Below are 21802 nucleotides of genomic sequence, written 5' to 3'. Positions count from 1 at the left end.
TATCCCATGTACCAAACGGTACCTTATACCCCAAAAGCTGGCCTTTTTTTTGGGCTGGTAAATATCCCCAGCCCAAATTCCCATACCACTCCCACAACAAGGCGCGTTCTGTCAACGCGCACCAAAGGCGGGAGCCTCTCAGCAATTAGACCTCCCCACTCTCAAATCTCCGAAGTCCACTGACTTTCTTGTCACACTCGTCAAGCTCTCGTCCTCCCTCCAGGCCTGCAATCACGGTTTACGCCGTCGATCGAATGTCCGCCCGCTGCACCACTGCCAAAACCGTCGTCCGCTGAGTTAGGGTTTCTCTCCGATTCACTGCCCCAATGGCCGAGTCCGCGCTGCAACTCGTCTCCGAAATCGGCACCCACCTCCGCCGCCAAACGCGCCCAAACAAGGACTTCATCGTCAAATCTCTCCGAGTAAGCAATTTTTCGAATCGTTTTTAGAATTTTATGTTTGAAATGGAATTGTGGGTTTTTGTGTTTTGAGCTTGTTCATTTCGTCGGGTAGTGATTTCAGTTGATCTTTGCGGTTTTGCTTGTTTTGTAATTTGTATGCTTCGATTTGCAGCAAGCTGCAAGTGCTTTGTCGCAGTTAGAACATGCTTCTTCGGCTGAAGCTTGTAAGAAGTTGGAGCCCCTGAGAGAAGCTATTGTGCATGGCTTGCTTCAGCATAGGGATAAGGACGTCAGGCTTCTTGTGGCCATCTGTGTAACTGAAATGTTTCGGGCTATGGCACCCGAACCCCCTTTTGCGGACAAATATCTAAGGGTATGTGTGCGTGTTTGACCATGTTTGATTACACTGTGTACTCATCATTTGAAAGACGCTTACACTCCTATTTTGTTTCAGAACGTTTTTAAACTCATTATCAGCACGTTCGTCGAGCTAGCTGATATGGAGAGCCCGCTCTTTTCGAGGAGGGCCAAAATAGTAGAGACTGTTGCGCGATGTAAATGTTGTGTGATCATGTTGGATGTTGACTGCAATGATCTAGTTCTCGAAATGTTCAATGCCTTCTTCTCTGTTGTGAGGTAACGATCCTTCATTCCTAGTATTTGACCTTCCATTCGACTCTTTTATGTTTTGGGCTCTCTGTAATTGCTAATTCTGGAGGAATCAATGCTTATCCTGTTACATTCTACGACTAGATATCCACTTTCGTGGAATAAAGAAAAGTTATAAATGACTGCAACTTAGATGGCTAGAACATGCTCTACTTTTATGTTTTACCAAGTTAAGTATCTGAGATTATAGTGTCTCTGAATTGATTAAGAGCATTTGTTATGTTTTAATGTATTGAAAGTTTGGGCTTAACTATGATGACATCAACAATAATGGCTTGCATTTTTCCCCTGTAGGCAACATCATCAGCAGAGTTTGATGAATGATATTTTGTCTATAATGGTTCATATACTAAACGAGGAAGCTTCTCAGCCACTTTTGGATGTGGTTCTACGAAATCTTGTGAAGGAGGCAAAGGCAAGTGTTAGATAGTGGGTGCTTCAGATGTTTGTAGAAACATTTCTTTGTATGATAAACTAGTTCTACGTGTTTTTTATGTCAAAATAGTGTTCACTAATGTTAAGTAGAGCGTTGGCAAACCAATGCTTGTTATAATATGAGCTTTTTCCGATGCATGTTTATTTATTTTCATTGATACGAGGTAGCATGCGGGATTGTGTTAGCATGGCCTTTAAAATGTTGCATCCACTTATCATAGTCTGGTTGTTGGTGCTAGGTAAAATGCCCTATGCATTGTTTTCTGATCAAATACGTGATATTACTTTTGTTCTGTGGTAAAAGCTGAAAAAGGTTGCATGTTATAAACATGGAGTCATTGCTAAAGTAGTAAATGATGGAAGCAGGTTATTTAATAAAGGATAAAACTTCTGACTTCTGATTGTATATGGGGCTTGTACATTCACCGGGTTGGACCTTATTATCATAGAACTATTAGACGCATTAGACTAAGATCTTATGGAATTGGAATCTGTTTCTTCCTGTACTAGTTGCTTGTGAGATCATGGATTAATCATTTTTAATTTGGGTCTCCAACCTGAAAGAAAAAATGAGTATCAACTACTGGTGAATGTGTGATTTTGTATACTGTTTGGAATGCTGATGGTTACTTTTCTGGACAAAAATAGGTGTTTTAACTAAGGAATTTGTAATGAAATGGGCGTTTTCAAGTCAGACACCCAAACAAAAGTAAATTGCAATGAAAATTCCCATTTTTCATGTAAATTGTTTTACATTGTAAATAAGTTTTACTACAAATTATCTTTTGGTGAAATACATGGAGTAGTGCTTCTTATCTGCTAATGCTTGATATCAATATTTAGCTTAATTAACTCAGAAGTACTGTTTTTTCTTATATTTTGTTTCACAGGATGCAGATTCTGCTTCTTCTCAGCTTGCAGTTTCTGTGATCCAAACATGTGCAGACAAACTTGAGTCCTTTGTTTGTGGGTTTCTGACATCTTGTATTTTGGATGGAGATGCTGATGGGAGTGAGCTCAAGGAATTTTACCATGAAATCATTTTTAAAATTTTTGGGTGTGCTCCTCATATGCTTCTTGCTGTCATTCCAAATTTGACTCAAGAGTTACTGGTATGTCTTCTCGTCTTATTTCATTTTAGATTGATTTAATTATTTTCATCTCCTGGCATAGGCCTCGATTTCTCTTTAAGTTCCTTTTATGCTCGTTACCTCACCACTCATTAAATATCACTTGAGTCTGATTTTTTTCTATAGACTGATCAGGTTGATGTCCGACTCAAAGCTGTTAATTTAATTGGAAAACTTTTCACACTGCCTGATCACCATATTGCACAAAGGTATCATGACCTCTTCGTTGAGTTTTTGAAAAGATTTTCGGATAAATCTGCGGACGTTAGAGTTAGTGCTCTACAATGTGCTAAAGTTTGCTATGTGACCAACCCCTCTGGGACGGAATCACAAGAAGTTCTCCGTAAGTTACGAAACATTTTCTATTTCCTATATGAGTTATGGTTGTGTAATTCTGGGAATATTAGTTATACTTGTTTGTTGCTCTAAACAGCTGCCCTTGAAAGTCGGCTACTAGATTTTGATGATAGGGTGAGAACACAGGCAGTGATTGTTGCCTGTGATCTTGCCATGTCTAATACGAGATGCTTTCCTCCCAAAATAATATCTCAGACCACTGAAAGACTTAGGGATAAGAAGGTATTTCTAAAACAAATAGTTTCAGTTTGCCAAGTTACACTTGCTGTCTTGTATTGATAAGGTTGCATTATTTGCAGATACCCGTTAGAAAGAAAGCTTTGCAGAAGTTGATGGAAGTATATCGAGATTATTGTAACAAATGCTTTAAAGGCTCTATGACAATCAGTGACCACTTTGAACAGATTCCTTGTAAAATATTGATGCTATGCTTTGATAAAGATTGTATGGATTTCAGGTTTGTTTTCTCACATGTTATAGCTTTTTAGAATAAAGTCAATGCTGTACAATGTTGTATTTGACTCTCATTCCTTATTGTTTTACTTCAGGTCCCAAAATATGGAGCTTGTTCTTGCAGAAGATCTATTTCCAGCTGGTCTTTCAGTTCATGAAATTACAAGGCACTGGATCCACTTGTTTTCTCTTTTCACCCCACTTCATATAAAGGCTTTGAACTCTATTTTATCTCAGAAACAAAGGTATTTATCACTAACTTGCTCTTGCTGTGGTTAAGGTGAATGTCCTCTTTGTTTACAATGTACAAATGTTTTGTAGGTTGCAAAGTGAGATGCAAACTTATTTAGCCAATCGAAAGAAAGAGAAGGTACAGTAATTGAATCTCGTGCTTGCTAAACATGGCTTGTATATAGCTAGTGAATATATTGTGCACTATCCATTATCGAGATACCGTGTGGTCCTTGAACTAATTTATGTGAGTTTTTGGAAAAGCATGCTTAACTAATATTTTCAACTGTTAGTTTGACAATTTTAATTTGGTGAACACTGTTATGAATTTAGAGTATATTTAAGGTCCTTTATGTGAATAGAGATTGCTTGAGGTTCGATGCTTATTAAAATCCAAAAGTAAACAAATCTTGGTATTGAAACATGTTCTTACAAAGCCGTTGAATATATATATAGTTGTTATGCTGGTGATAAAAGCAATTGCTTCCCTCTATGAGTATTCCATTCGGAAGAATTTTTTTTCTCCACATTTTCTTGTTTAGACTTAATTTTGTGTATTTTTAGTACTGAATATTTGTCCTAGTGCTCAAACAAGTATCAGAGCGTGGTAACTGTTGCATTTCAATGAATCTGTTCAGACTTCTTCTAGAGGCCTAAAATGTGGCTTAGCATTATCTTGAATGTTTTTTTCCCCGGAAGAGGCGTTTGCTTTCTCAAAAGCTGGGCTGCTCAAAGACCACGAAGGCCGATCTCAGAAATCGAAGAGGTTTGCTTTCTCAAAAGCTGGGCTGCTCAGAGACCACGAGGGCCGATCTCAGAAATCGAAGAGGTTTGCTTTCTCAAAAGCTGGGCTGCTCAGAGACCACGAGGGCCGATCTCAGAAATCGAAGAGGTTTGCTTTCTCAAAAGCTGGGCTGTTCAGAGACCACGAGGGTCGATCTCAGAAATCGAAGAGGCACCTACTTTTCCAGCCTTGTCAGCACCTGTCACACGCACACTCAGCTTTGCGGAAATTATGGGCATTCTGTCGAAGATTTTTGGCGAAGTAGAAAGCACATGAATCGTACTGTTCAATCACCCACTTCCCACACGCAACAGTAGCTCATGGGTACCACATATAACTTTGCCAAAGTTCTCTGACAAAGTCGAGACACGTGAAGCTTGCAACTCTCACTACATCGCTCTGACCAAGAAGGGTAAAAGAATAGCAAAGAAACAACACTAACAAAGTTTAGACACATAAATTTTGACGGCCTAGCTACCATATTATTACCCACAAGGGTAAAGGAACAGTACCACTGCTGGATAATTGGAAAGTCCCGGTGTGTCAACCTCTGTGCTTCATGGCAAGGTAGACTAGCAAACATGCCCAACCTTTACTCACATTCGAGAAAACACTCCCAACAAGATTGCTTGCCCCAAAATCGAAGAGGCATCGCCCTCCGAATCTCGAGAGCCAGACTTCCAACATGATTACTTTCTCAAAAATCGAAGAGAGGGTAAAGGAACAGTACCACTGCTGGATAATTCGAAAGTCCCTGTGTGTCATCCTCTGTGCTTCGTGGCAAGGTAGACTAGCAAACATGCCCAACCTTTACTCACATTCGAGAAAACACCCCCAACAAGATTGCTTGCTCCAAAATCGAAGAGGCACCGCCCTTCGAATCTCGAGAGCCAGACTCCTAACATGATTACTTTCTCAAAAATCGAAGAGAGGGTAAAGGAACAGTACCACTGCTGGATAATTGGAAAGTCCCTGTGTGTCAACCTCTGTGCTTCGTGGCAAGGTAGACTAGCAAACATGCCCAACCTTTACTCATATTCGAGAAAACACTCCCAACTCCCAACATGATTACTTTCTCAAAAATCGAAGACACCGCTCTCCGAATCTCGAGAGCCATACCCCCAGCATGATTGCTTTCTCAAAAATCGAAGAGGCATCGTTCTCCGAATCTCGAGAGCCAGATCCCCGACAGGATTGCTTGTTCGAAAACCGAAGAGGCACCACTTTCCCAACTTCAAGAGCCGGATCTCCTTGGATAAAGCTTGTCTGTAATCTTCACACGCAACATCAGCTTTCCAGATACCACAGACCACTTTTTCAAAGTGCTCTGACAGAGTTAAAACTTGTGAAGCTGGCAGCTCCCACTACCGTGCTATGACCAAGCAAGGTAAAGGAATAGCATTATTACTTGATGTTAGGGAGACTCCTATATATGTCGACCTCCATCCCCAACGGACAGGCAGACCTGCAAAAATGCTCAACCCTTCCTCTTATCTGAGAGGGCACTCCCAACGAAGCCTTTCGAAATATTCAGCTTTCTTTCCCCCCGATAATACCTCTGTAAACAAGCTATACTAGAGCAAGAATATCTCATATCATCAGGGTTAAAAGCAAGAGTATCCCATATCATGCTTTTTCCCTGTCTTTTCCTTTGGCCTTGTTCTTACCTGCAAGACAAGGAGAAAGAGAGCAATCAGTCAGCACTTGGAATCAAGCTTCCAGCCAGGAACTGACTGCCTGGAACCCCTTACCCTGGCATTGCTCTCGAGTACTCATCTTCAACATCTTATGCTTCCAGGGAAGATACCGCATCTGCCTGAGGAACAGATAGGGCAAGTGAGAAGGATACAAGGAAGCATGTGGAGACAAGCGTAACAGCACACGTGCCGATACATCCACTACTCTGTCAAAAGCAAAAGTATCCCATATCAGCAGGGTCGAACGTACTCTAGATTTGATGGACTTGTTTTGACCCTCAAATTCTTCAGTCGGCCTTATACTTTGGAGGAAACCAGAAAACCCTCCAGCCCAGTTCAAGAATAAGCCTGTGGAAAGTTACTTCTTCAAAAGCAAAAGTATCCCATATCATCTCTTCTCATTTTTCTTCTCTTTATCCTTCATGCTGCCTGCAAGATAGGGAGAATGTGAACAATCAGCCGGAGCTCTGATTGCTTACCTTGTCTGTTACCTCTTTCAGCAGATCCCCTAGCTCGGCGACTTGGGGGACTCCTACTACATGGTTTGTATCGCGCTTGACCAAGCCTGAAACTACAAGTAAGCTTCAAGTGACATTGATACATTACCTTGTGCATCTCCACCAGTTACAGATACCACCCCTGGATGGAGGAAGAGTACTTCCAGAGAAGATTCCACATCTACCTATGAGACAGATAAGGAAAGTCAAGCCGATACCACACTCCGGGACTTAGAAGTTTCGTGGTTACGAGATCATTCTCCCACAATATTTCCTAATGTCATTTGTACTAAATCATTCACTTGTACTCCCTAAAGGAGAGCTTGAACCTATGTACTTGTGTAAACCCTTCACAATTAATGAGAACTCCTCTATTCCGTGGACGTAGCCAATCTGGGTGAATCACGTACATCTTGTGTTTGCTTTCCTATCTCTATCCATTTATATACTTATCCACACTAATGACCGGAGCAATCTAGCGAAGATCACAAAAAGTGACCGTTTTCGCTACCTAGGATCTATCTTGCAAGAGAACGGAGAATTAGATGGAGATCTCAACCATAGAATACAAGCTGGATGGATGAAGTGTAAGAGTGTATCCGGCGTGTTGTGTGATCGTCGTAGGCCACTGAAGCTCAAGGGAAAATTTTATAGGACGGCAATAAGGCCAATGATGTTGTATGGCACAGAATGTTGGGCGGTGAAGCATCAACACGTACACAAAATGGGTGTAGCGGAGATGAGGATGCTTCGTGGGATGTATGGGCACACGAGAAAGGATAAGATTGGGAATGAGGATATCCAAGGTAAAGTAGGAGTAGCCAAAATTGAAGGAAATATGAGAGAAAATCGGTTCCGGTGGTTTGGACATGTGCAAAGAAGGCCTACTGACGCTCCGGTTCGAAAATGTGACTACGGGACAGAAGCTCAGGGCCGAAGGGGTAGAGGAAGACCTAGGAAAACTTTGAAAGAGACCCTAAGAAAAGACTTGATTACTTGGATCTAACGGAGGACATGACACAAAACCGAGCGCAATGGCGTTCTAGGATTCATATAGCCGACCCCACTTAGTGGGAAAAGGCTTTGTTGTTGTTGTTGTTGTTGTTGCTCTATGCTTTGTTAATATTTCATTTTCTTAAATTTATTACTCATTGAAGAAAGTTGTATGATTCCACTTAAATTTACTACTCATTAATAAGGCTTTGTTGTTGTTGTTGAATAAAGTTGTATAAGTTTCCTGGTGTATGCAGGCAATGAATAGCAGCTTTTCACTTTTTGGCTACACTTTAATAGTTTTGAATAATTGAAGCAATTAACTTGATGTTGCAGGGGAGTAATTCAGAAGAGATGCAGAAGAGATATAAAGTTCAGTTCTCAAAAATGGCAGTCTCCTTTGCAGACCCTTCAAGAGCAGAAGAGTGCTTTGAAAAATTTAACCAAATGAAAGATAATAACATTTTTAATTCACTGGCTCTGTTATTGGATGACCTGCAATTTAAAGAAGCCCGTGCAAGCAGAGTGCGTCTATTTAACCTTTACTTTTAATTAAATGATCCCATGAATGCCCTTCTTCCTCTTTGAGCCACTTCTGCACGTGCATGATTGTTGGGAACATGCATGTACTTATTTGTGTGCAGACAGTACTTTGTTTGTATGGAACCCACATATATGACTTTGTTGCATATATATATATATGTATATATAGATTTAATATATAAATATATATTGGTATGTATATAGGCAGATAAACAGATTAGTGGCTAACAATTAATAATTTGATTTCTCATGTCCAATGTGGTAAACATAGATTTCTAAGCTAATTATTTCTTTTTGTGTATCCGTAGCTCATTAATTTTGAATCTGGTTGACTTACATTGCAAAGGTAACATGCATGTTTTCTCTTATAAACATATGTATGATTTCATTGCTCAAAATAGGTAAAGAAATAATTCCTAATAAAGGTTCTTTATGACATTTGTTGTCTATCTGAGTTGGATTTTCTTGATTGTAGACTGTCTGAATCACTGAATTGGTTAGTCAATATACATTGAAAACCAGAGCTTTAAGTTCAATGAAACTTGCCTTTTAATTGTAAGTGTTTCATGATATATGGGGAGGGCAAAAACATTTATTCCCTATTCACTCATTAATTAAATAGTAAAATATAAGATCTTAGAAAATGTGTGATTGGATGAAGCAAAACAGTTGAATAGGTATATTCCGTCTTATATTGGTAATTTTTTGTGGAGTTGGGGCAAATTGTAAACAGTGCTTGTCATTTATAAGGCATAAAACTGTAAAATCTGAATCATGTTGTGATGAGGCAGGTCAAGGTTTATATAGATGATTCCAGTTCTGAGATAAGGCTTAATTGCTTTTTTTGTTTAATAATGTAAATATAGTAATGTGGAGTCATCCAAAACTTATTTGGAAACCCAGAAACACATTATCAAATTCTCTGGTGATAGCCGCAATTACACGAAGACCACTTGTGCACCCCTTATACACAATTTGCACTTATAATTTGTAGAGGTTCTCTTAATTTGAGCTTTCACCAGTATGAGGACTGACATGCCCCTGGGGTTGAGATGAAGCATTTGAATGGATGTTAAAAGGATTAGGCCCATGAAAAGTCTTGGGGTGAATAAAGTTAGGTCAAGCGAGATCAACTTTTTGTTTGCTTGAATAGATATCCCTGCATTTTTTATGGGACTTGTTTTATAATGTGGACGGCCAAGTTGAATTTCAGTTTGGTTAATTATGAGGTGGTGTCAAACAATGGTCTCCTTTTTTATTGGTGATTTTTCTTTTGTATGATTAAGATACCTGATGGCAACAAAATTATAATTTTACTTTTCTCTGTTTTTTTCTTCATTAAAAATTGTGTTGTCTACTTATTCATTTCTTATTTTCAGGACAAATTTCTGAATATGATTGGCGGGAAACATCAGAATTTTGAGTTTTTACGAACACTTTCCTCAAAATGCTCTTATAATATATTCAGTGCAGCGCATGTTTGCTGTATTCTAGATGATCTATCCAGTAACAGTCCTGGAAAGAGAAACTTGGAGGCTTCTTCTGTCAGACTTCTGCTGGTAAGAAGGTTTTTATTTTCTGTTTTGCTTAGTGGATCTAAATAATACTTTCCCTCAGCAGAAGTGTAAAAATTTTGAATGTGAACAAAGTTAGATTAAGTTCATGTGCTCAAAAAGACAAAGCTAACCATACGAGAGAAAGACCATGAAGGGTTCGTGTGCTTGTGTTAACACTTACAATTGGTGAGCACAAAACACAACTTTAGTGTGTAAACTTGAGCAACAATATGGAAAGCACATATAGCATTTATAGCATGGTTCAATTTAAGGACTGAACTGAATTGTACGATTTACGAGTGTCAGGTCTTAGAATGAGTTTTAGTTCGCCTAATGCTGTCGTTTGGTTGTATGTTGTTTAACTTATATTGGCCTTGGTAGTATCAGTATGTTGCCTTTTTGTTTAACTTATATTGGCCTAAATTGGTTTCTTGCATTTCTGTTGCAATAAAGCTTGAGAGATTAGGTTAGTTTCCATAAGAGGATGAGATATTATATAATTTTTTTTTTGCGTATATAGCGTATTAGTGTTTGCCTTTTCTTAATGAGTTCAACCTTGTATCTATGTTTTATATAATATAAGACTAGGAGTAAAACAAGTTTGGATGTGTGAGCAAGTACTATCTAAGTATCTTGGGGAATATTTTTGTCTCTTCACTGATTGAAATTGTCTTTTAATTGTTTTCTGGTTCAGTCAATCACCAGCTTTTTCCCAACACTCTTAAGAGGTTCAGAAGTGCAACTTCAGAAGTTATTAAAGGAGACGGACCCAATTAATGATAAGTTGATTGAAGTGTTAGCCAAAGCAGGCCCTCACATATTTGTTAAACTCAGGTAATTTCTGCGGTCTTTCTGATTCCTGTACATTTTGAGCAGGATGGAGTTTTATGTTCCAATGGAGACTTTATTGTGAAGGGTGTCCTTTTTTTATCTTGTTTGTGATGTTAATTTGTTCAGTCATTCAAGTTTGGATGTTTCTTCTTTGTCAGAACTGTTTTTGTTAAATAAATATTAAAAAGAGCTTGTGCATGGTGCACACAATCCATGAAAAATATAAAAGAGCTCAAATCAATGATTTTTATTCTGTAACATGTGCATGGATTCCGAAAGTCAAGTCTTGCAATTTTTCTAATGGGTGTGATTACTATTCCTTACACATGCAGCAGTAAATGGTTAAGATACCCCAAACTTTAATATGCATATTATGCTATTTGTGCTTCTAACCTTTGGTATTTGCTTACACATGGACTATTTCTTTTGGCAACAGTTAAATGAGAAAGAGTGTCCTTCCTCTCCATTCCTTTTGTTAAATATTAAGCCTTTTGAAATCTAAACCTGTTTTATCCCAATGTTTTGAGAATGGCTTCAACTTTTTCTTCTTTTGTTGAAGTGAAATCTACCCCTTTCTGAAGAGGGTTTGTCTGGAGGGGACTCGCGTTCAGTCAAAATATGCTGTTTCAGCAATTGCTGCTTTAGTTGATCATTCAAAGCAATTGATTTTCCAAGATCTATGTAAGGTATGCTTAGCTTGATTTTTAAAGTTTTAGGTTTGTTTATCCTTACTTATGGTTATGTATCTTTCAGCCTCACACATACTATGTTCTATAGATAGTCATATATATATTTTTAAATACACTTTATGGCGTTCATTTGCCTCCTAATAAGATGTTAGCTGTATTGCATTACCATTTTTTTTATATCCACATTTATGTGCATGTGTTTGTGTACTGTATACATTTTCATCCTATTTATAGTCTTATCATTGTTTAAGTTCACCCTCACATGGGACCCAAATCTGCCACTGGGTTATATATGGATGTATTAGTGAGACGCAATATTTGTTTGCTGTACATCTGAATAACCCTAAGAATTTCGGAATTGTCATATTTTACAATGTCGTAACTTGCATGTATACTCAAATAATGCTGAGTTATCCGTACTGAATCAACTTTTGTTCAATATGTCTAGGAACTTGTGGATTCTCTACTAGTTGGGCAGAACATACCAACAGTGTTACAGTCCTTGGGATGTCTTGCACAGCATTCTGTTTCAACATTCCAAAGCCAAGTTGGAGAGATCACCCATTATATATATCAAAAAATGTTCCAAGTAATTCACATCAACTGTGAGATAAATATGAACATTTTATTTGAACTTTGGCATGCCAGAATGTAGTTGGTTTTGAATATAGATATTTTATTTTCCCTAAACGAGGATCTCAAATGTTGTAGAATATTTATTTGTTTCAAGTATCTGTTGAAAATTGTGAGTATAATACGTTAACTTCTTCCGTGTAGGTGAACTCTTCAGATTTTATAGACTCTTGTGATGATGCATCCGGGTCTAGTGATTCTTGCAAATTAAAGGTACATTCTGAATGGGAACATTGTTTTTCACTTGTATTAGTATTTTGTTCAGCTGTGAATGGTGTTTACCATCAAAGTTTGGATTTTCTGTCTAGTGTACAGGGAAGATGTGCCTTGATTTTATCTTCTTGAATCCTCCTAATATACTAGACCATTGAAAAGCGTGTTAAATTGAATACATGAATTGATTTCAGTGTTTTAAAAGACGCACCTCGGGGCATGCCTAGGCGGCCTTAGGAGGCGGGGGTAGCAATTTCACCTCTGTTTTCAGGGAGTAGGGCAGAAACTCGCCTAGGCTTTGTCAGGGTGTGCCTAGGCGGCCGAGGTGCACCTGAGGCGTTGACTGCCTGTTCCCAGTACCCTTCAGTGATCCAAATTGTTGCTTGAAATTTGAATTTTTCTGGAAACCTCTGCTCTGGTGTGTTGCAGCGGCGTCTTCACGAAGGAGACGACCACACTAGGAAGAAGGGTATTTTATTATTTATAAAGACTAGGACCAACACGATGCCGTTTTGGCAGTCTTTTAATTTATGTTAAAATGGCTTGGCCCAAAACGACGTCGTTTTGGCCAAGTCTAATTTTTTATTTATTTTTTATAATCACAGTACGTCCATTCTTCTTCCCTACCCAATACCCGATTTTCTCTGCTATATTTCACCACCCAATACCTGATTCTCTCTGCTATATTTCACCCAATTCCTCAAAGGCTCAAACCCTAAATTCTCAATCCCAATCCCATATTTCAATTTTACTCCAATCTCATACATCAATTTGTTTCAAATTCTCCACACCACCACGATTTGTTTCAAAATTCAAGTTTTTTAGTATTCTAATCTCAATTTGATCTTGATTGCTTGTTTGATTGTTGATTAATTGTTTTACAAAGTAATATACTATATTATATAATTATTATATATATATACACATTTATATTGTATATATTAAAAAATTTAGGTCCCATGAGGCGAAGCCTCAGCCTCACGCCTAGGCAGGGCTATCCATGGAACGCCTCGCCTGCGCGGAGCCTTTTAATACATTGATTAATTTGCAATGCTTTAAGCTTAAAAAAATAAATTAATGTGAGAGAACAAATATTCTATGCAATGAAGTCTAGAAAAGTTTTTTGGTCATGGCTTTTTGTATTAGAAAAAACTTGAGTTCAGTTGAGCTGTGAGTGGGATTTGATGAAACAGTTGACAATTCAGTGAAATTGAGTTGCTCTCCACGAAAAATTTCCTTCTTTTTTATATGGAATTAATCAATTTAATTTTTTGCTGAAATGTTACTGTACCATGAAAGAGGAGAAAGTATGTCATTACACCATTTAGTTACTAAAAGCTTTGGTTTACAGATTGGTTACCTTTTTTTGGTTAAAATCTTTGGCACTGTTATAGTTTGCACGAATTCTGATAGGTAGCCTGTATGTATTAGTTAGGTTAACGAATTAAAAGTGTTGTTACGGGCTCATGTGAAAGAAGTGCTCTGTCTATGCAAGGATCAACCCACCAAAGGGTCCAAAATCACCTAAGATGATTATATAACTTTGAGAATTACTGTATAGAAATTGTTCATTTCTTACAGATATTTCCATGGTTCCTCTCGTTTAATCACTTATTTTGCAGATATATGGCCTGAAAACACTTGTCAAGAGCTTCTTGCCACACAGGGGAACTCACACCAAACAGCAAATTAATGAGCTTGAGGACTACAGCAAATGGCAAATTGATGAGCTCTGGGACATTTTGTCAATAATGCTGCAAAAGGGAGAAACTGCTGAGGGTATCACCTCATGGTATGATTTCAGACTCCTTGACATAGAAAATTTCTTAGTCTATGAGCTCATCCTTAACTTTTATATGGGATTAATTCTTCATTATGGTTCAAGCCAAATTAAAGAAGGTAAAATTGACTAAATCATTTAATTATTTAAATCTCTGCTTTGCATTGAGTTTTCTTTTTTACTTCTTGCTTATACTTGACGTGTTTTGATATCATCTCAGCTTTTGACTAGAATCCCTATGGTGTTTTTATGAAGCAATTAAAAATGTGGTTTTGTTTTCATAAGAATGAGTGGTTAAGTTTACTGTGACTTTATTTTTTTCCCAGTCTTAAGTTAATTTGGGAAGAAGGGTGCTTTAGAAACTGACGAAATTTTGTAGATTCACATTCAGAGATGAGATTCTCAACTGTTTGTGTAGGCTTTTGCTGTGAGTTTGTGATTGTTGTTCATTATGCTGAATGGCAATATTGAGCCAACAAACAACTGAATAAAAAGGCTACAATTTTAAGGGCCTATTTGGTATCCTATTCAAAAAATTTCATCATTCTCGAAACCTTTTTTAAAAACATTTCTTGAGAACAATTTTCTTTAAGACTCAAAAACTCCTTTGGTATGAGATTCAAAATTGTTTTAAAATTTAACAATTATAAAAAAACCTCATCTTACAGTGGAGTCGATAACAACAACTGGACATGGAAATCCAGAGAGAGAGAGAGAGAGAGAGAGAGAGAGGATGTGCACATAAAATATTTGGAGACAGAAAGCATTGGACATGAGTTTAAAAACTCTAAAAACTGAGAGAGAGAGAGAGAGAGAGAGAGAGAGAGAGAGAGAGAGAGAGAGAGAGAGAGAGGAGAGAGAAAGATAGGAAAGAGAAAAGATGTGAAGATGTGCACATAAAATATTTGGAGACAGAAAGCATTGGACATGAGTTTAAAAACTCTAAAAACTCACTTTTGATGTTTTCAACTAGGTAAATTTTTAAGTTGGTTTTGAGTCTTTTAAGTTTAAAAAATAGTCCTACCAAACAAGTACTCAAGACCTAAAATTTGAGGTGTTTTAGAGTTTAAAAAGTCTTTTCAACCTTTAGTTGGGCTTTTAAAATCTTTATGTTCAGTGAATTATGTTATACTTTTTACTTGTATACAGTGTTTTAAAGAACTCGCCTCGGGGCGCGCCTAGGGCGCCCTTGAGGCTGGGCGCCATGACAAACGCCTCAGTTTTGCTGGAGTGGGCGAAAGGCTTCGCCGGAGCCGCCTAGGCGCCACCTCAGCCGCCTAGGCGCCGCCTAGGCGCCGCCTCAGCCGCCTAGGCGCCGCCTCAGCCGCCTAGGCGGCGCCCAGTGGGTTTTTTTTTTTTTTTTTTTTTTTTTTATTACTCCCAAACCCAAATTTTGGGCAGGATTTTATATAATTGATGTGTGTGCTGTCTACGTGCATTGTTATATGTGTGCTCATTATGCTTTTCATCCTCTATTTTATACATACATAATATAATATATGTATATATATGTGTGTATATATATATTTATAATATATGTGTGTGCTCAGGTGATTATTGATTAATAATCTTTCTCTTTTTAATATAATATATGTGTATGCTCAGTGTATATATTAAAAAATTTAGGTCCCGTGAGGCTTCGCCTCACGCCTCACGCCTTACGCCTAGGCCGGGCTTCCCCTCGGACGCCTCGCCCACGCCTCACGCTTTTAATACATTGCTTGTATATCAAAAGTATTTTTGGACACCACTCATTTGGTTTCACTTGTTCTGTAAAGCAGTGAAAGTGATAAGGCTTGTATTAGATTAGCTGCTGCAAAGTCTGTTCTCCGGCTTGCTCGAAGATGGGATTTCCATATTTCTCCAGAGATCTTTCACTTTACAATTTTAATGGCAAAGGTATTTCTGATTGGTTCTCATTTGTGTATCCTAGTGTTGCCCTTCATTTTTACTGGTCACCTGTTCTCTTGCTTATTAAAGTTTGTAACTTGAAACGGGAGTAACATTCACTTTTGGAACACAATCTTTTGTAAGTTGCACTCATGTGGACTCCTTGTTACAGCTTCATTTTTTCGTGTAAAACTAATGAAAACATATTCCTCAACCCTGATGGAATTTGAGATTCTGGTCCCTGCAGCTCATAATTGGTAATAGCTGAAGTATAAATGCATCTGTCGCTAACTTAATAATATTCACCGAGTCTTCCAGTGAGTTGTTCCATTCATAGATTGATTGACAAATGGTAAAAGAAATGCACTTGATAAAATTTATAAAAGACAAATATTAGATGGCATTGAGAACCAAGCAATAGGTGTGTTTTGTATCTGATATCAATCACCAGTTAATGCTTAGTCCAGTTAGTTGCTTGCATCCCTTCCTGTTTATATACTCTTCAGTTTCTTCAAATTTTATTTCATTGGCACTCTTGAATTGCCACTTATTTATATTTTCATGGTCATTTTTTTCCTCACATTTCAGGATGATTCTCCATTGGTGAGAAGATCATTTCTTGATAAAACTCACAAATTACTGAAGGAGCATGTTATACCTAGTAGATATGCATGTGCTTTCGCAATGGCCACTTCAGATTGCCTCAAGGATCTGCAGGATGATGTATGCTAAATGTGATATATCTATGAGTTATTTCTGTAGACTTGAGCAATGAATGTATGCTGATACCGTTCATTTTAGTCGTTAAAATATATTGCAGAATTTGTCAAAGATTACAGTAGAGAAGCTCAAGTGCGTCAAATCTCTGGAGTCCAAGAAGGATTAAACACTGATTTTCCAGCATACATAGTGGTGTTCTTGATCCATATTCTTGCTCATGATACAGGCTTCCCACCTGAAGACTGTCAAGATGAAAAAGCATATGCTCAGTTTTGCGGGTATATAAATATATCCGGTTAACTTAATCACATTGGAGATTGCCTAGTACTGAATATGAATGCAGCTATGGTAACAAACTTTGGATTATGTTTCTCTTTGCAGTCCACTGTTAGGTTTATTGCAGGTTTTAGTCAATGCTAGTAATGCTGACGGGGCTCTGGATGTTGCCAAGGATTCTGTCTTGTATTTGATTTGCATTTTTCGTGCAATTAAGAGAGCTGAGGATGCTATAGACACTGAATTAACCGGTGTAAGAGTTTTCCCTTCAGAAGATCTTTCTCCTATCTCACCTTATGTTTATGTTTTATAATTGAGGAAAGGAGGTTTTTCTTATGATGCAGAAGCTGCATATTCTGGCAGAAATTGGGCATTCTTTTGTGACGTTAACAAATCACAATGCCCTCTCCTCATTACATGCTCCTGGGAAAATTTTTCTACCATCATCCTTATATAAAGTAAGTATTTCGTATAAAAGTGATGAGCAATTTTTAATAAGATTTGGTATTCTTTTCTTTATCTTTTGGCTGGAAGAAATTTAAATTTCTAGTTAAAAGTTCCATATCATTTTACGTTTTGATTATTTGTTCTCTGCAGTCCAATTCAAGATGCCTCACTCAATCATGTTTTGATGAGTACTTTTTCAAAAGAGTAGTTGACATATTTAAATCAAATCTCTCTTTGGTATGTATCTCCAATGTTTCTTTACAGCTTTAGTTATATTGCCCCCATGATTGTCTTAATGGTATTTCTTCCTATTATCATCTTGTTAGAAATCTTTATTCGCATTTCAGCCTGCCGGTGCTCTTCCTAGACGTGGGCGTAAATGTCAAGAGGATATCACACAATCTGGTGTTGTCAAGGACAGCAAACATATCGTAACATCTTCCAAGATAGTTAATTTGTGCAATGATGGGGAAGCTGAACCCCGAAAGGCTGAGAAACAAGGCACCTGTAGGGGAGGATGTAGAAGAAAACGGGATCTCTCTCCAAATGATTCTGGTATTGGTTACCAGAATGGTTTATCTAAAAAATCTGATATTACTTTGGAAAAAGAAATACTTTCATCCTGTGATTCTGTGGCTACAGTCGGTGGATCAAATGTCACTGTCCAGAATATTAAAAAAAATACCATTCCATTGATGGGAAATGTTAATGTGAAAAGAAGCATTAATGTGGAATCCAATGACCCCAGATCGAATCTAAAGGGTCCTTGCAGCTTAAAGGTAAGAATAAGCTCTCTGAGAATGCCCTTGAAATTGTATTGCATTTTTGACATTTCGGTGTCCTGAGAAATATTTTATAATTAATTATGTAGGAAATTGGTAAGAAGGCTGAGGCATTGATTGGGCAAAGGATCAAATTTTTGTCTCCAGAAGATAAATGGTGAGCATCTCCCCAATCTAGGAGATGATTTTCAGCACCGTTGTAGCCCTGCTTTATAACAATAATTGTTTTTGTTTTCCAGTTTTTATTCAGGTACAGTGGATGGTTATAATACTCAAAACAATACATACAAGGTGAATAAACATGACTGTATTTTTTTATTTCCATTTTTAAACAACTATTTCGATCATTCAGTAAATTATGTGGAAAATTTTTAGAGAATAATATGCATTGCCTTTATTTCATCTTTATGTTTTGTAAATTTGTAAGCTGGATTCATTATGTATTTATCAAAGCCATTGCCATTCTGCTTGATCTGAATTATTGTGATTAATTTCCCATTTTTTCATTGGCAGATCACATGTGATGGTAGCGGGGATGTTCAATTAGTATGCTTGGAAAGTAAGAGCTGGGAACCTATAAGTGAGGGTTCACTGGAGGAAAGGGTAAGAGTGAAATACCATGAATGTTTTATTAGCTTGCAAATGTTAACTTAAGTTTAAGTTGTTTGACATTTACAATTTTAAGTGGCTACACTGTTCGTTCAAAAGGTGGCTATATTGTCCCCTAGGAAGGGGGACACCTAGGCCCCATCAAACAAAAAGTGTCTATATTGTTGAAAGCTTAAGTGGACTTGAATGAAATTCCATTTCTGTCTCCATATAGTTAGTTTTAGTCAAAAACTAGATATCTGTATCACCACGCCCAGTCTGATGCAACATTGATGGTGGGTAACAATCTACATTGTTTCTTTAAAGGAAGTGTGCTTATACGATGCAAGCTTGGAATGGATTTATGTTTTACGTGCATTATATACTTATGTATTATGGATATATATTTTAGCCGGTTTCATATTTACTTGATGCATCATTCATTAAAGTTTCCAATGCATGCTTGAAGTCTGGAACCACCCAGGAGTAAATGCCATTTGACAACATTCAACTGTAGCATGAAAGTTATTGTGCCTTTTTGTACCTGCAATGTGTACTCATGAATTGTGGTAATTGAGTTCATTGCACTGTTCCAATGATTTTATGCTTACTCTGTAGTTTTGGATGTGGCAGAAACGAAAGCTGGGGAAAAAAGCTTTTGTGGACACCTCGGCATCAGAAGTTACTAATGTAAATGAGGATGCTGTAAGGCTTGCACTTTATTTTTCGGTATTATCATTTTATTTTGCTCTTATGTTTTGACGTGTCAGGTCGAATAATTTCCTTGCATGGAGCTTTGTCTCTTTATTTCTTCGATATTTATGTAGATAATGCAACTCCTGAGTCAAATTATCCTGATAAATGTCAAGAACTATATTCTCTTTTGCTTTATACTGTTTGGGAACAATATACTCCAAGTGAATTACATAGCTTAAAAAGAATCGTATTTTCTTCCCATATTTGTGAAACTGTTACAGGCTAAGATCTTCATCTAAATGTCTTCCATAATTCTTCAATATGTTTCTCTGACTTCTACTGGAGAGTAGAACACCTTGATTTTCTTTCCTGTCCTATTTAATAAATATTGAATCCAAATAACAAACTGTATAGGCACAGCGTTGAATCATTGGCTTTGATCATAGGCTTTTAGTAAATTCGCATGAGCGTCTACACGTCTTGCACAATTTGATTCATCAATCTAGGAAGACAGAAATTCCAAATTTGCTTACAAAACTGCCAGCCCAATAAGACGTTGTCCCTTGCATGTTGGTGTTTAATATATCCCTGGTTACTTATTCCACTGTTTCTGTTTGGTCACTCTTTTCAGGTGGCTAGAAGAACTCGAAGACAAAAGAAACTAAATGAGCTATGATTCTATTTTATTTTGAGCTATGCTGCTGCACTTCGGTGCTTGAAAACAGCAACATCTTGAACTTAAAATTCAGACTAGTTGAGAGGTTGGGCCAACAGGTCATTCCAGAGTTTGCACCCTTTGCCTTGTGTAAGTCATCACTCTAGATGTCAGTGTTGTATATATTCTTCCTTGACAAGCAAGCAACATCAGAACAGTTTGTATGCGTAAATATACGAGTCCTCTGCTAATGAAATTTTGCAGAACGTAGAAATGAGCATGTGTTCTTCTAGTTTAAGGAGAGTTTTAAAGAATGTTGGTGTCATTTTATTAATAGCAAGAAAATACCATCGGATTGAAAGGCCATTGTAGACAAAGTTCATGCATGATTCCGCCTGTATGAGGCCTCATATTCAGCCAGCGGTTTCTCGTTTGTAATTTCTTAGCTCAATAATTTAAAGTTCCGGTTGTTAGTGCGTAAATAAAAGGTGTAGAACTACAATGTTTTTACTTGGTAACCCGTCACCCGTAAAACACAGCATCACTTGAAGCATCTCACGGAGCTGAAGCTGTTTTATTTCAATGACTGGTGAAATTTGAGCATTTGAAATCCATAGGTTAAGCAACAATCTAGTAGTCAGTCATCCGCATATAGAAGCCGTGCTTCTTGTCAAACTGTTAATTCTTCTCTGAATTTCTGAAGGCACGCCATGGTTGATCACCGTGAAGAACCCCGCAGGCCCTGCAAGCCTCCCCTATCTTAGCAGCAGGCTCTTACACAACCTTATGGTTCGAACCGGCCCACCCTTCCCGGATGGTTATCGGAGAGAGATTGATCAACGGGATTCCTTCGCCTTCGGTGATTACGTTTATAGGCCTGTATTCCTCTGATATATAGAATGTATGATGGATTAACTTCATCCATTGTTAAGTAGCTGCTTATCCTAGTTAGGCACAGGTGCCATGGCATTTATAGTTGCATGAGGGCTTCATTTGACTGCTAATCCCACACTAATTATGTGTTAGTGACATTAGGATTTAATTAATTATCGGGCCTGTACCAGTAGCATTTGATATTTGCATTGCATGAATGATGGATGGTACAAATTTTGGTCACACAATCTGACCATTTTATATTGGTTTTTAGAGAGAGAGAGAGAGAATCGTACTCCAAAAATTTCAAACCAAAGCGAATTTCATAGAAATTCTACAACGTTGAATATTTGGCTCGTTATTTTAAATTTTATATCCTTTCTTATTCATTTAACAATAACCAGTTTGACGAATGTGCATAAATCTTCTATATTTACATAAGTTGATGCATTATTTATGCTTGTGTTAAATTGTGATTTGCAAAAAAGAGTAACGCCATGTGTTCATGTGGGTGGGACATGTGTTTTCACAAGATGGAGGAAAGCATGCGATGACTTCTCAAGGAGGTCACTCATCCTAGTTGTTCTCTCGCAGAAACCCATTTAACTTTAAAATTCAGATAGAATTCAGTGCATTTGAGTTGTTATTAATGATTGCATCCAATTTAATTTATCTTTTTTATTTGGGACAAGCTAATTATTGATGCTTTTGCTTTGTGTTGTTTTAGACCCATGATTTTGAAAATACACTTTTTTTTTTTTTTTTAACAAAACACAATTTTAGTCCTAACTTTTTTAAGAAGTTGCTTTTAAAAAAATTTAAGCAACCCCACAAACTAGTGTTTGAGCCTAGAAAAAGCACCATCGCTTAAGCATTATGTTGCCTTGGATCCAACCATATATTCAATGCAATTCATCTTAAATCAATTTAACGGTTTGGAATGTTCTTATTAGTTAAATTAAGAAATAATCTTTGACAAAAGC

General features: G+C 37.5%; 1 protein-coding gene across 8 annotated transcripts; it reads left to right on the top strand.

Moving 5' to 3' along the window:
- The first annotated feature begins 93 nt into the window (after positions 1 to 93).
- Positions 94 to 20220, top strand: LOC103454090 (sister chromatid cohesion protein PDS5 homolog B). 8 transcript variants are annotated; one of them, XM_070813315.1, is made up of 29 exons: positions 94 to 422; positions 574 to 774; positions 856 to 1037; positions 1365 to 1485; positions 2396 to 2617; positions 2762 to 2978; positions 3069 to 3214; positions 3292 to 3449; positions 3541 to 3690; positions 3767 to 3815; positions 7984 to 8172; positions 9570 to 9749; positions 10441 to 10580; positions 11137 to 11263; positions 11715 to 11855; positions 12044 to 12112; positions 13735 to 13904; positions 15674 to 15791; positions 16371 to 16505; positions 16584 to 16780; positions 16884 to 17031; positions 17123 to 17236; positions 17376 to 17462; positions 17573 to 18004; positions 18097 to 18164; positions 18247 to 18298; positions 18521 to 18610; positions 19229 to 19300; positions 19923 to 20220. In XM_070813315.1, the coding sequence occupies exons 1-29, from the start codon at positions 327 to 329 to the stop codon at positions 19965 to 19967; spliced, it is 4116 nt and encodes a 1371-aa protein (XP_070669416.1). In that variant the 5' UTR covers positions 94 to 326; the 3' UTR covers positions 19968 to 20220. The 8 variants fall into 8 exon arrangements, with proteins under 8 accessions (XP_070669416.1, XP_070669415.1, XP_070669413.1 ...); XM_070813314.1 differs by having other exon boundaries at positions 126 to 422; positions 15671 to 15791; XM_070813312.1 differs by having other exon boundaries at positions 130 to 422; positions 17552 to 18004.
- Positions 20221 to 21802: the final 1582 nt, after the last annotated feature.

The sequence above is a fragment of the Malus domestica genome, chromosome 15, assembly GCF_042453785.1.
Source record: "Malus domestica chromosome 15, GDT2T_hap1".
NCBI lineage: Eukaryota > Viridiplantae > Streptophyta > Magnoliopsida > Rosales > Rosaceae > Malus > Malus domestica.
This window is presented reverse-complemented; position numbering and strand designations above follow the sequence as displayed.